Source organism: Erinaceus europaeus, chromosome 3 (assembly GCF_950295315.1).
Source record: "Erinaceus europaeus chromosome 3, mEriEur2.1, whole genome shotgun sequence".
Classification (NCBI taxonomy): domain Eukaryota; kingdom Metazoa; phylum Chordata; class Mammalia; order Eulipotyphla; family Erinaceidae; genus Erinaceus; species Erinaceus europaeus.
The window spans coordinates 152,956,481-152,971,320 of NC_080164.1; the positions used below are offsets into that span (position 1 = coordinate 152,956,481).

Consider the following 14,840-nt stretch of genomic DNA (forward strand, 5'->3'; position numbering starts at 1 on the left):
GATTGCTTAATGTAGCTCCCTATTTGTATCCTCTTGCTCTTTTAGATACTCAAATGATGATATGGAGGTTCCTTAATGCACTGAAGGTTGAACTACCATTTAATAAAGCAATCTCTCTAAGTAGCCTACAGAATTAAAACCAGAACCCCAAAGAGACATTAACACTCCCGTACTCATTACATTTCTTTTCAATACGGCCAAGTTTCCATCAACAGATGAATGGATAAAGAAAATGTAGTAAGTACTAAGTAATGTACATCCCTATCTTTTTAAATTTTATTTATTTTAAGGTCTATTGTGTCAGATATGAGAATAGCTGTTCCTGCCCTTTTTTGTAGGCCATTGGCTTGTATGATAGTTTTTCATTCTTTCACTTGGAGTCTGTGTTTGTCTTGTTGAGTTAGGTGGGTTTCCTCTAGACAGCAGATTGTTGGGTTGTGTTTTCTGATCCATCTTCCTACTCTGTGCCTTTTAATAGGTGAATTCAGGCCATTGACATTTATTAATATCATAGACTGAAGATATTTAATGCCATTCTTGTAGATTTTTTTTGGCATATTTATGGTGGTCTGACTGTTTATAGGAGACCTTTCAGAACTTCTTTCAGGGCAGGCTTGGTGATAGTGGATTCTTTCAACTGTTGCTTGCCTGAGAAGGTTTTTATTCCTCCATCTAGTCTGAATCACAGTCTAGCAGGATACAGTAGTCTTGGTAGAAAGCCTTTCTCACTAAGCACTCTATAGATATCTTGCCATTTTCTTCTGGCCTGTAGTGTTTGTGTGGAGAAGTCTGCTGCTAATCTTATGGGTTTTCCTTTGTAGGTGACTGTTTGTTTTTCTCTTGCATCCTTCAGGATCCTTTCTTTATCCTTATTCCTTTCCATTTTAAATATGACGTGTCTTGGTGTCTTTAAGTTTGGGTTAATTTTGTTTGGGACCCTCTGGGATTCTTGAACCTTTATGTCTTTTATGTTGTGTAGATTAGAGAAGTTCTCAGCTATTATGTCCTATAGAAGAATTCTTTCTTCCCCTCCTTCTCTTTCTTCCTCTGGTAGGTCTATAATGCATATATTATTTCTTTTTTTTTTTTCCTCCAGGGTTATTGCTGGGCTCAGTGCCTGCACCATGAATCCACCACTCCTGGAGGCCATTTTTCCCCCTTTTTGTTGCCCTAGTTGTTGCAGCCTCGTTGCGGTTATTATTGCCATTGTTGACGTTGCTTTGTTGTTGGATAGGACAGAGAGAAATGGAAAGAGGAGAGGAAGACAGAGAGAGAGGGGAGAGAAAGATAGACACCTGCAGACCTGCTTCACCGCCTGTGAAGCGACTCCCCTGCAGGTGGGGAGCCGGGGGCTCAAACCGGGATCCTTACGCCGGTCCCTGCACTTTGCGCCACGTGCACTTAACCCACTGCACCACCGCCCGACTCCCCCATATATTATTTCTTTTGAAGTCATCCCATAGGTCTCTGTTGTTGTTTTCAGTATCTCTTAATCTCTTTTTAAGATCTCTTACTTCTTTCATAGTCTTCTCTAATTCATCCTCAGTCTTACTAATTCTGTTTCCTACCTCATTTATTCTATTCTCTCTCCCCTCTGCTGCTTTCTGTAGCTCAGCTATTTTGTTACCCTGTTCTGATACTGTATTAGCTTGCTCAGCTAGTTGTGGTCTTAGCTCAGCTATTTCAGCTTTCTGCTCTCTAATTACCTTGAGATAGTTTTTTCTTTTAGAGTTTCACTTGTTGTTTCCCCATTTCTGATACCTTTACTTGCAAACTCTTTCCTCCTGTGACGAATTTGTCAACTAGTGTTTGGAGGTTGACCTCATTCTTCTGTGCTTCTACCTGTGGGGGTCTTTTAGCTGAAATTTTGCTTTGATTCATTTCTCCAATGTTTCTTTTTGGTTTAACCGTTGTATATGGTATGCTATGAGGTCCCTTTCTCAGTGCTTTTCAAACTACTAATCACTCTTGCCTGGACTGTGTCTAAGTAAGGTACTTAAAAAGTTCACAGAAATTAACAGTTGTTTCAATGTTATCTTAATCCCAGAGTTGAAGTTGAAGCACAATGGCTGTTAAAACCTCTTTTGTTCTTTTTTATCCCTGTAGGCAATGGTAGCCTAGGGCTTTTTACTTATAAGTATTTTTTTTTTTTTAGCTTAATCACTGACTGCTGACCAAGAGATAAAGCAGAGTTGGGGAAAGATAGCACAGTGGTTATGCAAATAGACTCCTACACCCCAAGGATCCAGAGAAGCTTAATTCAGCTTCTTTGCTGGCAGCTAGAGCCAAGCTGGGAAGTGCTGCTTGGCCCTGTGACTTTCTAAACAAGTCACATTTATAGTCTGTGGATTCTGAGGCAATTATTCACCATGTTCTAACCAGGAGAACAGTGGGGAAAGGCTCTCACTATACAGCTGCACTCTAGACCACGGGGGTATATATCTTCTCCTGAGTCTCTCAGTCAGTTTGCTGCCCCAGATGTCAGTACGGGACCTCCCAACTGCTGCTCCAGCGTCTGAAGGGCAGTAGCAATGAAGATTCACAGTTGTATTTGGTGAGACTTAGGAAAGTCCTGTCCTCCCTTCAGCAGTCTTTTTATTGGTAAAACAGACTGGAGGTGGCTCCTCAACTAGAAAACTGCCGGACTGTTACCAGCTGCTTGGGAGCAGATAAAGGTTTTAGCTCCAGGAATTTCTCTGTAGGCCCCTCTCTGTCCAGGAGCCACATGTGTTTTCACTCACTGGTGACTTAGTTGGTTCCCAAAGCAGTCCTAGACTAGTCTTGTTGTGGTCTCAGGTGATATTCTTTGATCTGTTTTATCTAGTACTTATTGAAGTACTAGTTCTAGGCTTGAAGACAGAAGCCTGGAAAATGGTACTTTTTTTTTTTTTTCTGTACTCAGCAATGAACCTGTATCCTGATATAAGTAGATGCTCAAGTGATGTTGAAAAAACACATGTCTGACAAGATCGCTGAGGCAAAATTTAATGACTGGGGTCTGATCTTGGTTTTAAGATTTAATAGCATTGCTTTCCATTATTTCAGAAATCCTGAGAGCTGCTTGTAACACAAGCGTAATTCTATTTTAGAATATTTTAGAAATAAAAATAAGTTTGGGATAAACACACTTATAGGAGGAATGCTACAGATAGAAAAGAAGCATATCCTTGGTTTTCTGTTTTGTTTTGCTTTAATTAATACAAAGCTATGGTAATGTTAAGTCTATATAAGTTGTTAATGAATCTTTCAGTTAAGACCTAGACCACAGAAGCAACAACTTAACATGTTGGCCAGAGTAGATGAAGATGTTCTGCTAGACGTGTGTGAGACGGATGTGGGGCTATGGTGAGCACATGTGAAACTAGCCATCAGGTCAGTGGTAACCACTTCTCAGACCTGCAAGGCATTATCACTAAACATTTTTTCAAATTTGGTATATCGATTATTCTTAGGCTTAAACTGAATAGCAAATGGCAAAGGGACTTCAATTATCAAACTCTTATGAATTCTAATTTGTCATACAAATCTTGGCCACCCTATTATTTGTTAGCATCTCTGTGGTTATATGGGAAAAATTAATCAGCTTCTCCAAACACAACATAGAACCTTAAAATTATAGTTTTCTTGTGAGCTTGATCACTAAAGATGACTATCTCACATGTAATATGAAACCATTAAGACTCTACACAAGGGTCTGTGCTCCAATTAAGAGAAACAATTAGGGGGCAGGCTTTGGCACACCTGGTTAAGCCTATACACTACAGTGTGCAAGGACCTGGGTGCAGGGGGAAAGTTTCACAAGTGGTGAAGCAGAGCTGCAGCTGTCTCTCTGTCTTTCTCCTTCTCTATCTCCCCCTCCCCTCTCAATTTCCCTCTGTCTGTATTCAGTGATAAAATTAAAATATATATATATATCTTAAAAAGAGAAACAAACACTCCCATTTTTCTTTAGATAGAGATGGGGGAGGGGAGGGGAAAGGGAGGGAAGGAGGGAGGGAGGGAGAGAGAGAGAGAGAAAGAGAGATTGAAAGTTCCTTCAATGCATTGGGGGCCAGGTTCAAATCTGGTTTTCACACATGGCAAAGCAGTGCACTATACAAGTGAGCTCTCTTCCCAGCCCTCTGGTTTTGAGTCAACATACTTCCCAAAATGAATCAAACTAATTTTACCTACTACCCTCTCAGGACAAAGAAAGTAAGGAAATGCTTGTAAGCCCGTCACTTTTGCTAAAGAGAGCACTCCCCATGTCAGTGGAACTGGCTATTTTCACATGACGTGTAAAAAGTAAGATAAGAGCCATTTAGGAGCAATGTGACAACGAACAAGCCACAGACGGCTGAACTGTAAAATATTATTGCTAAGTAAATCCCACAGCACACAAATGACTGATCACAAACACCTGACTAGGTCTAATTAATTGCAAGAAGCTCACATTTTACCTCCATTAAACAACTGAATATTTTGCAGAGACATGCCCCAGGATACAGCTGACTAGCTATCTCTATGAGCCCACAGTAGGGAGCTGTGTTACAGCAGGAAAAGCAGAAAATGGGAAAACAAGATGGAAATTCCAACACACCAGACAGAGTCCAAATCCCAGGCATGCACAAAGCCAGCCAGGCCGGCCCTTGGCCTGCAGAGCTAACCTGGCAAAGCGCTGTGCTGCGGGTATGACCTTGATTCCAGCTTGCTCTAGCCTTCTGCGTTTTTGGACTTCAGCAACGTCGTTTCCTTCAGACTTAGGAGTCGGTGCCCCTGCAGCCCCCTCTGGGGGACGCTGTTTCTTACCACCAGGGGTGGGTGATTCCAACCCACCATCAGGCTCCCCAACAGGATCCACTTGGCTGGCTGCATCCTCTTCAGAAGGAGACCCCACTTCGCTTCCCTCTTCCTCTATGGTCTCAGGATAGCTAGTGAATTGGGCAATACGGTTTACCAAAACTAACAGACTGAGCCGGGGAGCAGACCCTATGCCATCTCCCGGTCCTTCTGGTATTAGTTTACACCTTTACAAAAAAAAGCTTTAACATGCAATGTGACCCTGGCAATGTGAATCAAATGAAAACGCAGCCATTTCTACCTAGTGGGAGTTGAACTGTTATGTGGAGGAAATGTTACACATGTACAAACTACTGTATTTTACTGTCAACTGTAAACCATTCATCTTCCCAATGAAGAACTTAAAAAAAAAAATAAAAAGAAAATGTGGCCATTTCTTAGGAGTGTGACATGTGCATAATCTCAATATTGATGGAGAGCTGTTTCAATACTAAAACTGAAAGGCAAAATGCTTTTCTGCTAGAAAGATAAAATTCATGTTTTCATTCAATAATTAAAACTTTTAACTGAATATTTATTCAGTGAAAGACCATAGAGAGCAAAGACGGGCTATCAGAAATAGCTACAAAGCCATCAGAGTGGCTTTGCTAAAAGACGTAGACTAGATGATGGTTTTCGTTCATTGGATTACAAAACCCTTGAAGGCAGGGAGTCTCACTTACTGGGTTCATAGCACCTAGCATTCAGTAGGTGGCCAACAAATACTTGCTGATATCCAGGTTTGAGCCCCCCACTCCCAACCTGCAGGGAGATGCTGCATGAGCTGTGAAGCAGGTCTGCAGTTGTCTCTCTTCTCTCTCCCTCTCTCTCCCCCTCCTCAGTTTCTGTCTGTCCTATCAAATAAAAAATACTTGATGAATAAGCAAACGAATAAATACAAAAACTTAACCAGAGATTAGGGGACACACTGTTTCTATAAAGAGATAAGAAGCCCAGGGTTAGGGAGGTGGTTTAGTGGAAAAGTGTCTATCTTGCATGTGTGAGGTCCTGGGTTCCACCTCAGAACCACATGAGGTAGCAATCAGGATTACAGCTCCATGGATGGTGGAATGATTTCTGTACTCTCTGTGTCTCTTTATCGCTCTCATAAAGAAATTAAAATTTGGACCGGGGGGATAACTCACATGTATGAGACTCTGAGTTCGAGTTCCAGCCTTACTTTAACAAGAGTTTAATTAAATGGCTATTCTTATATCTGTTATTAGATGATAACTCAGCAATACGTTGTTTTCACTATGAATTTATGAAAAATGATTTTAACTTAATGCTTTTATCACCTTAAATATAGCTATCTCAACTAACGGTAGTGGAAAATTAAGTAGAAGTCATTTCTTGGACTATACTGCTGTAGAAATGTTAAGATGTTTTAAACAAATTAGAGAAATTCAAGAATACAAAAATAATCTTGTTCATCAGAGAAGCACAATGCCAGGTATACCAGGTGCTCTCATGAAGCTGATGTATATTCTTTCTTGACATTCTTTCTCCAAAGCACTTACCCACCACCATTCGTCAGGCTATATTACACGTGTGAAATGGTCATTAGAGCTCGTCTGTACACAGGAGCTGCAGTTCTTATTTTCCTCTTGCCTAAGTCAGGAGCAGCATAAGTCAGGGCTTACCTGAAGGGTCTCTCCCCACCCAGGGGGGAGGTGGCGGTGCTCCAGCTCTTCCGATATTCCTCTCGCTCCACTTTCTTCTTCCTCAGAGGAGCAGGGACGTAGGCTGTCTGATTGCTTTTGTTGGGGAGGTACTGGTTGAAAGGCACTGCTGATTTCGGCTCACCATGGGAAGTCCTCCTGGCAGACATGTCATCCTTCTTCACATCTGGCAGCTTCCGATGTGGCAAGTCGGATTCAGAGTCACTTCCTCTCCCTGGGGAAGAGAGGATGGGTGCTGAAGGCATGTGCCAGGCTAGCAGAAACCAATACTCCCAGTGCAGTATTGCCAAGTGTGCAGTGTGCAATATTAGGGATGTGGTTACATTTGTGGGTTCTGGAGATTCCTGCCTTAAATTAATCACTTTAAATTAATCTAAAGTATTGGTCTAAATTAGTCCACCCTGGGAAAAACTCTTGACTCTAATCAGGGAAGAAAACAAAACAAAACAAAAAAAAATAAAAAAAAAAAACCAAAAACCAGAGGTAAGTCTCACTGTATTGGAGAATTATAACCAGCAAGGTATTTTCTATACAACTATATGTCCACTCAGATTCTACAACTTACAGGCAGTTAAGAATTTTTACTGTGCACCTATTGTTTTATGTCTTCCACTGTGCTCGATATTCTGACAACTAAAAATTAGAAATAATTCTGTCTTTGTAGCTTTAGTCCACAAAACGCCCAGAGAAAATTAATTATAACCAAAGAGCACAGACTTAGAACTAGGGACTCAGAAAAGTGACTGACTGAGATTATACAAAGACTTTGACTTCTAGGAGGTGGTTTGAGTTATAATCAATACATATTCCTTTATAGCAGAGTCCCTCCTGGTCTTTCCTTTCTATCACCCCACTGTGGCCCAGAGATCAAGTTTTCTTTCTTTCTTTCTTTTTTTTTTTTTATTTCTGCCACATTGTACTTTCTACCTTGTATTTCAAGAACAGGGGTTCTATACTATTTACATGTTTTACACAGTGCAAAGAAATTAAATGTTATCAGTATCATTGAATTTTGTTGGGCAATAGCTCTCAAATTATAGGGTCTCCCTGATTCCCAAACCTCATCTTATTAGCTTTCTAAGATCTACAAGAATGAAGCTATCATTAATACAAATTCTTCGGCTACAGGTAGGCACAATTTGAATGATATTTGTAAACTTATAATCACCAATGGCATTACAAAGTTATCCAATTCTGCTGATGGCAAAGAGAAATTTACTTAGTTACAATTGTGAAAATAGCCTTACAAGACAAGAGATGTGGTGAGGAGCAGAGTAGGTAGTTTTCAGTAAGATCTACTTCCTTTTGCCCTCAGTCATTCACTAGCTGTGCGACTTTGTATTTGTCACTTCATTCAATTTCCCAGTCTATAAAATGAAAATAAGAATAATCACCTATTTCTAGGGCTATTTGAAAGATCAGAAACATGTGAAGCATCTGGAACAGTACCTGATACAGAATGTTTAATCATTGCTGACTATTCTTTCTTTCTTTCTTTCTTTTTTTTTTCCAATCTTTGAGACAGAAATTGAGAGGGAAGGAGGATAGGGAGAGAAATTCCAGGAGCACTGTTTCACCACTTGTGAAACATCCCGCCTGCAGGTGGGAACCGGGGATTTGAACCTGGGTCCATGTACATGGTAACAGGTGTGTGCCACCCAACCCTGATGACTACTCTTTATGCCATAATAGTTCTGGACCTATCAGTGATGCCAATACTCTTGTCTTCCTTTCTGCAAAAAATACGAATGATTTGCCCTGGAGATAAAATGATGTAATGACTCTTAGAATGACTAAAAAAGTTAAAGCCATCTATCATCATAAGCAAGTTGGTCATTGTTGCAGATGAAATATGCAGTTTATGAATTATTCATTACACTGGCTTTCTGAAGTTTGGACCACTTCTTTACTTGTTCGCTTCTGATCCCTCACTTAGCTCCTTTCCCATCTGGTCTTTCCAGTACACCTGTCTCTGTGTCATAATAAAGTATTTAGAGTAATCTATGGATTATTTTACAAACAAACACTATAATGATTTTTACCTTGCCAAAATCTCAGGGTTGCTTTTCTATTCAATATTATCCTACTTTATAAAAATGCCTACTTTATGAAAATGCCTCTGAGAGTTCAAAAGATTCCCTTCTCCATGGCTGGTTAATAGCTCTGGGATGCCAATTTCTGTTCTTCAGACTCTTAGTACAAAGTTCCTTCCTCTGTGATGCATTTATTTTTCTCTCAAAAGCTTTTAAAATTTTTAAAATATCTTTATTTATTTATCAGATAGAGAGACAGCCAGAAATCAAGAGGAAAGGAAGGGAGAAAGACAGAGAGACCCCTACAATACTGCTTCACCATTTGCAAAACTTTCTCCCTGCAGATGGGGACTGCGGGCTTGAACCCAGGTCCTTGAGCATTGTAACATGTGCGCTCAACCAGGTGCACCACCACCCGGCCCCTGTGACACATTGCTCTTAGAAGAAGTCTACTGCATATTGCATCCTGAGAAGGGGCAGCAACTACACCAGTTGAGTGAATTAATGCACAAATGAAAATGACTATGAAGGTTTAATCATGAACTAGAGTTGTTTGAATTTCCTCAGTTCTAAAATCCTATAGCCTCAGGAAATTTATTCCCCCATTACTCTGATGAATGTTTTCAAAAGACACTTGAAGAAAAGCTGATTTGCAAATGCCCCAAAGCAGAGTAGTGAGTTGAAAAGAAACATAGATTTCTGGAGTGGAAGACCCACACCATCCACTAACTGTGGGACTCTGGAAAATTTAAGTCTCCTGTACTCCAGGGTCTTTGCTGGAAACATGGAGATGATAGTCACCGCTCTTGTAGTTTGTCATGAAGGTCAACTATGATGGCAAAAAGCACCTAGGAAATCACTGCTTCAGTGTGTACCTGGTAAATGAATGGACTTTTTCTTTTTCAGATTTTTAAAATTTTATTTCAGGACTAGGTGGTGGTGCACTTGGTTAAGTATACACATTGCCATGCATAAGGACCCAGGTTCAAGTGCCCAGACTCCACCTGCAGGAGGGAAGCTTTATGAGAGATAAAGCAGTGTGTGGGCAGTATCTTTGTCTCTTCCTCTCTATCTCTCTTCCCTTTCACGTTATCTCTGACATATAAAATAAATAAAGTAAGGGGAAAAAAAGAATTTAAAAAATTCTTTCATATAGGAGAGAGGAAGAGAAGCCAAAACATGACTCTGGTACATGTGGCACCAGGAACAGAATCAAGAGCCTCAGGCATGCAAGCCTTGTACTCTACCAGCTGAATTTTTCTTATCCAAAACTGACTTAAATAACTTTGACTCCACTTCATCATGAAAATATAGAAATATACAAAGATAGCTTCTCCACTTATGCTGAAAGTCAAGGAAATGCAAGCTAGCACACAATGATGGCAACATTATTAATTTCTGGTCCTTCCTTCTCATGCTTCTACATCTTTCTCCTTTCCAATAATTAGGGATGTTTCTATTTTATGCATATTTGCTACAGACACACCAATGTGTTGCTTTTCTGTTTTCCTCTAGCATTTTACATTTCTTTCCTTATTTATCTCCATTAACTCACATTTTATTTTTGTTATTTATTTATTTTCATTATTTACTTATTTATTTGATAGGAAGAAGAAAGAGAGACAGACCAGAGCACTGTTAGCATATATGGTGCCAGGAATCAAATCTGGGGACTCATGAATGCCAGTCCTGTGCTCTACTAAGACATATAACCAACCAAAATTATTACTTGCCAGAGTTAAATTAGAACTGGGGCTTGGTGGCGGCATGATGAATCCACAACTCCAGGGTCCATTTTTTAAAATTATGTTTTATTAGAAAATACAGAGAAATTGAGAAGGGAGGGATATATATTGAGATAGAGAGAGAGAGAGAGGAGAGAGGGAGAGAGAGAATGAGAGAGAGGGAGAGAGGAGGGAGAGGGAGAGGGTGAGGGAGAGGGAGAGGGAGAGGGAGAGGGAGAGGGAGAGGGAGAGGGAGAGGGAGAGGGAGAGGGAGAGGGAGAGAGAGAGAGAGACAGAGAGAGAGACTTCAGTATTGCTTTACCACTCAAGAAGCTTCCCCTGCAGGTGGGGTGCAGGGGCTCAAACCTGAATATTTGAGCATGGTAATGTGTGTGCTTAGCTGAGCACACCACCACATGACCACCCAAAATAATTTGGTTTTATGGAAGGGTTAAGAACACCTATCTTAGGGAGGTATAAAACTGTACTCTTAGGACAACAGTCTTGTAAATCAACATTTCCTCAGTAAAGTGATTTTAAAAAGGGAGCAACATATGCATCTTCAACTTTTTTATTCTTGGAGACATTTGCTCTGGAATCTCCATCTGGAGTCTAGTACTGGAAAGGATTTTAATACAAACAATTCCATCTTTTGAAAATAAAACTGCTTTTATATTTTAATTTTTACCAGCTCACTTCATTTAAAATTCTATATTAGGGAAATTTTGTTTTATAAGACAGTTGTTGTCTCAGGGTACAATCTCCCCAAGTTATGTGTCAGCACACACACCTCACTCACCACCAAAGTCCCATCTCTCTCCACCTTAGGGCACTACTTTCCTGACTGCCTTTTAACCCTCTCCCTCTTGCCTCACATCTGCTCAGATTGGCCAAGGGATTATTAATATATAACCCTGCCTTTTCACTTATTTGATTATGAAATTCCACATCTGAGTGAGATGATCATTTTTTATAAATGATAACAAAATTGTGCCTAAAAGAAACAGAAGTATTTCCATGTTTGGGGCTCCAAAGTCCCAGGATGCATCCCTAGGACCACCATAAACAAGAATTGATCAGTGCTCTGGTTAAAGAAGAAAGTTCAAATAGAAAGATTTATCTGAGTCTGTTCTTTGAAATATTACATTCTTGTAATCACTTAAAACTAAGAAAGTAATATCTAAGTTTTATCAGCAGTTACCACATGGCAAGTTAACTCATCTTTTATATGAGTATCCCTTAGATAAATCTAATAAAATATGCCACATTTATAAAATGGACTCCCAATATTAAAAACACTTTGGTGGAAGTTTTGACTCTCTGAACTCTGAGACCTCAGAAGGAAGATGAGGAAGTGCTAGTGAAGATGAGAAAAAAACTGAACATTTATCAAGCAAGTCTGACTGGATAAGTCTATAAGGACCCCAAGAAATCCTATCAAGTAGCTATTGTGTTCAACCCATAAAATCAAGGCACCTTTAAGAGTATGGATCTCTGACAATTCCTCTCTTGGGGATATACCTACAGGAAACAAAGATACCTATCTGAAGGGACCTATGCATACATATGGTCACAGCAGCATAGTCTGTAATAGCCCAAACTTGGAAGTAACCCAGATGTCCAATGACAAATGAGTGGCTAAGAAGGTTGTGGTGTATACCTTCCACAATGGAATACTATGCAGCTGCGAAAAGGACAAAATAATCTCCTTTGCCATATGTTAGATAGAGCTTAAAGATATCATGTTAAGTTAGATAAGCCAGAAAGAAAAGGATCAATACTGAATGATCTCATTCATAGGTGAAACTTTAGAAATAAGGACAGTAAGGGAAACATAAGGTAAAACTTGGACTGAACATGCACCAAAGCAAAGAACTCTGGGGAAGAAGGGGTTAGATAACGGGGTCCTGAGGTTATGAAGAAGAAGAACCTACATGCTAGGGGAGTATCTTGTAGACACCTATCATGGGAAGGTGAGAGGCTGTACCTATGTGTCAACAACTGTATTGTAAACCATTATCCCCCACCAATAAAATAAAAAGAAATACGGATCTTAATGGTCCCTACTAAATGGATCAGTAGATTTCAATAATAATAAAATGAAAAGCTTCTGTAATGATCCAATATAAGAGAATTTCATAAGATTTTCCTAGTTGATAGTGAGTACTAGAAAACACATTTTCAAGACTGTTCTTAAATTCTAAATTTGAAAGTGTTATTAGAACTAGCAATCTTCTTGATTAACATCATTTCAAAATATAGCATAACCCCTAATGAAATTCAACACAAAATTATACTACTTTTTTTTTTTTTTTTGGTAGATAAAATTTTGCTGTTTCCTTTACAAACCTCATTAGGTCTTGATTAGTTTACCAGAACTTAGGCCTGGAGGTAACAGGCTTATTAGTGAAATCTATGTGTAAGATGCTCTTTCATGGATGTTTTATGAAGCTCAGTTTCATGTTACCTTTTCAATGGAAAGACATTTATAAAAAAGACTAGCTTATCAATCTTAACTTTTGCAAACTAAATTGTGTTTCAGCACATATTAACATAATATTAGTCAGAGATGACCCGAACTGCCCCTGCGGCTACAGACAGACTATGACCCATATAGTCAACGACTGCCACCTCTCCAGATTCAAAGGAGGTCTCAAAACTTTACATCAGGCTCAACCTGATGCTGTTGACTGGCTACGGAAGAAGGGCAAACGCTAGAAGAAGAAGAAGTAAATGTCATCTCAAATCCCTTCAAGATGTGACTCATTATAATCTCTGAACGCCTAGAAACATATGAGAGAATAAAGGATTTACACCACTAGTTATAAAAAGAAAAATATGGATGAGGAAAATAATAACTTTGTAAAAAAAATTATTAAAGCAATATGGATGAAATGCTTTAGTTAAGATGCACTTTGTAAGAATCAATCTACCTTTGGGTTGTATTAACACTCAGTTAGATCATGCACTTGGCATTGCAATTTCTAATACTGTGGGTGGTACTTAAAATGTCATAAATTTTTAGAAATGTTTTCAAGCAGCTCACAATGCACCAAAGAATTCTTTAGGAGTCACACATTATGTGGCCCTGAGGCTAATCTATTTGTTAGGATGCTAAGTACTAAACAAAAGCATTATCTTAGTGCTAGAATTAAAATTTTTAAAAAATCTATTAGACAAAGAGAAAGACGTGTGGACAAATTTAATTTAACAAGGAAAGTTTTCACTTGAAGTTAACATTTTGTTACATTTCATATTGACAGTGATTTTTGTGAGGCTGGTTACTTCCCTTCTCTGAGGCGTATCTGTAAAATACAGCTTTGAAGGGGCTACTGCCCTGCAGGGAGAGTGGGTGAGCTGTGTACACAGATCTGTGTTGAGGTTTAAATGCAGATATTAACCACTGAGTAACTACTTAGGACCTGGACACATTAAATACTCAAGTGTTTTAGTAACAGTAAATGCTAGAGATGAAAAGATATCTTTCATGTCAGAGAACAGGTTTAAGTCACTAGAGAACTATTTGCATCAACCCGATGATAGAAATAAAAAATTCTCCACCAGCTTTAGTGTCTTTCTGAAAGTTTATGCATGCAAAATCAAGCTATCATCTTTTCCTGAAAGCACAAAGGTGAAATATAAGCAAACAGTTTTTACAATATCTGCATTGCAACTATGTCAGGTTGCAGCATCACACATTTTGATGAAGAAAAATGAGTGTCTGTATAGGTGATGTACAATTCATGGGATTTAAATTGAAGCCAGCCTCAGAACAACTAGGCTTCCTGGGCTATGTGCTATACATTAAGGACCACCTGCATAGCTCAGATCAGTAGGTACATATCATAAACATGAAGCAGGTTGCCAAACATTGCCAATTAAAGTTTCACATCTCCAGGTTACGGAACTTTCATAAGTGTGTGTGGTGCATTTCCAGTTTGCTGGCAGTTGATCTGTTTCTCACTTATATGGTGTGGTACTCATGCACACATTTCCCTCCTGATACCCAGAGTATGTAAACCTTTGGCACACTTTATGAGCTCATGGTCTGCACAACGTCTCAATTCACAGAGACCTGGGGAGCAATGATGTAACACATTTTCCAATAGGAGATATGTTCCCTGAGTCAATGTTCAAACTGCTGGCAAAGGCAACCAGACTTCTAAGGACCATGCAAAACAACTCTAAAAAAGGTTTTTCTTCTACCAGTTTCGAGTTACTAGCAAGGTGGATGTGGAACTGGATTCCCTGGTGCTAATCCCCCCCACAGGGAAAAAGGAGCCCTTATTAATATTTAATTCTAAGATGTGCAGTTTATTAAGGTTTCGACCTACCATCACTGCTTCCCCTGAGGACTACATCTGGTGAAGGAGTTTGCCGGGAGCGAGAGCCAAATGAGTCCAGGCTGTCGAAGGAATCATCTCTGCCATGGCGAGGGGGAGAAAGGGAGTCACTGCGCTCAGAATCCCAGCAGTCGATGTAGCCACTGTCTCGAATGCTACGCTTAGGACTCTCAATGTCATCAGTCTCCTGTGCAAAAGAAATGGAAAGAAACACAGGCATTACTGCAATAGATGCAGAGT

At 39.5% G+C, this 14,840-nt stretch overlaps 1 protein-coding gene across 28 annotated transcripts in view; it reads right to left on the bottom strand.

The window, feature by feature from the left end:
• The window catches only part of LIMCH1 (LIM and calponin homology domains 1), a 390,588-nt gene that overhangs the window by 82,989 nt on the left and 292,759 nt on the right, over positions 1-14,840 (bottom strand). For 15 of the 28 annotated variants that reach the window (XM_060188135.1, XM_060188136.1, XM_060188142.1 and 12 more), the window contains 2 exons: positions 14,592-14,787; positions 6,462-6,714 (listed from right to left, as the gene is read on the bottom strand). In XM_060188135.1, coding sequence (XP_060044118.1) covers positions 6,462-6,714; positions 14,592-14,787 — 449 coding nt within the window. Of the gene's footprint in view, positions 1-4,646; positions 4,911-6,461; positions 6,715-14,591; positions 14,788-14,840 lie in introns of all 28 variants that reach the window. The other 13 variants (XM_060188131.1, XM_060188132.1, XM_060188128.1 and 10 more) reach the window with 1 other exon arrangement.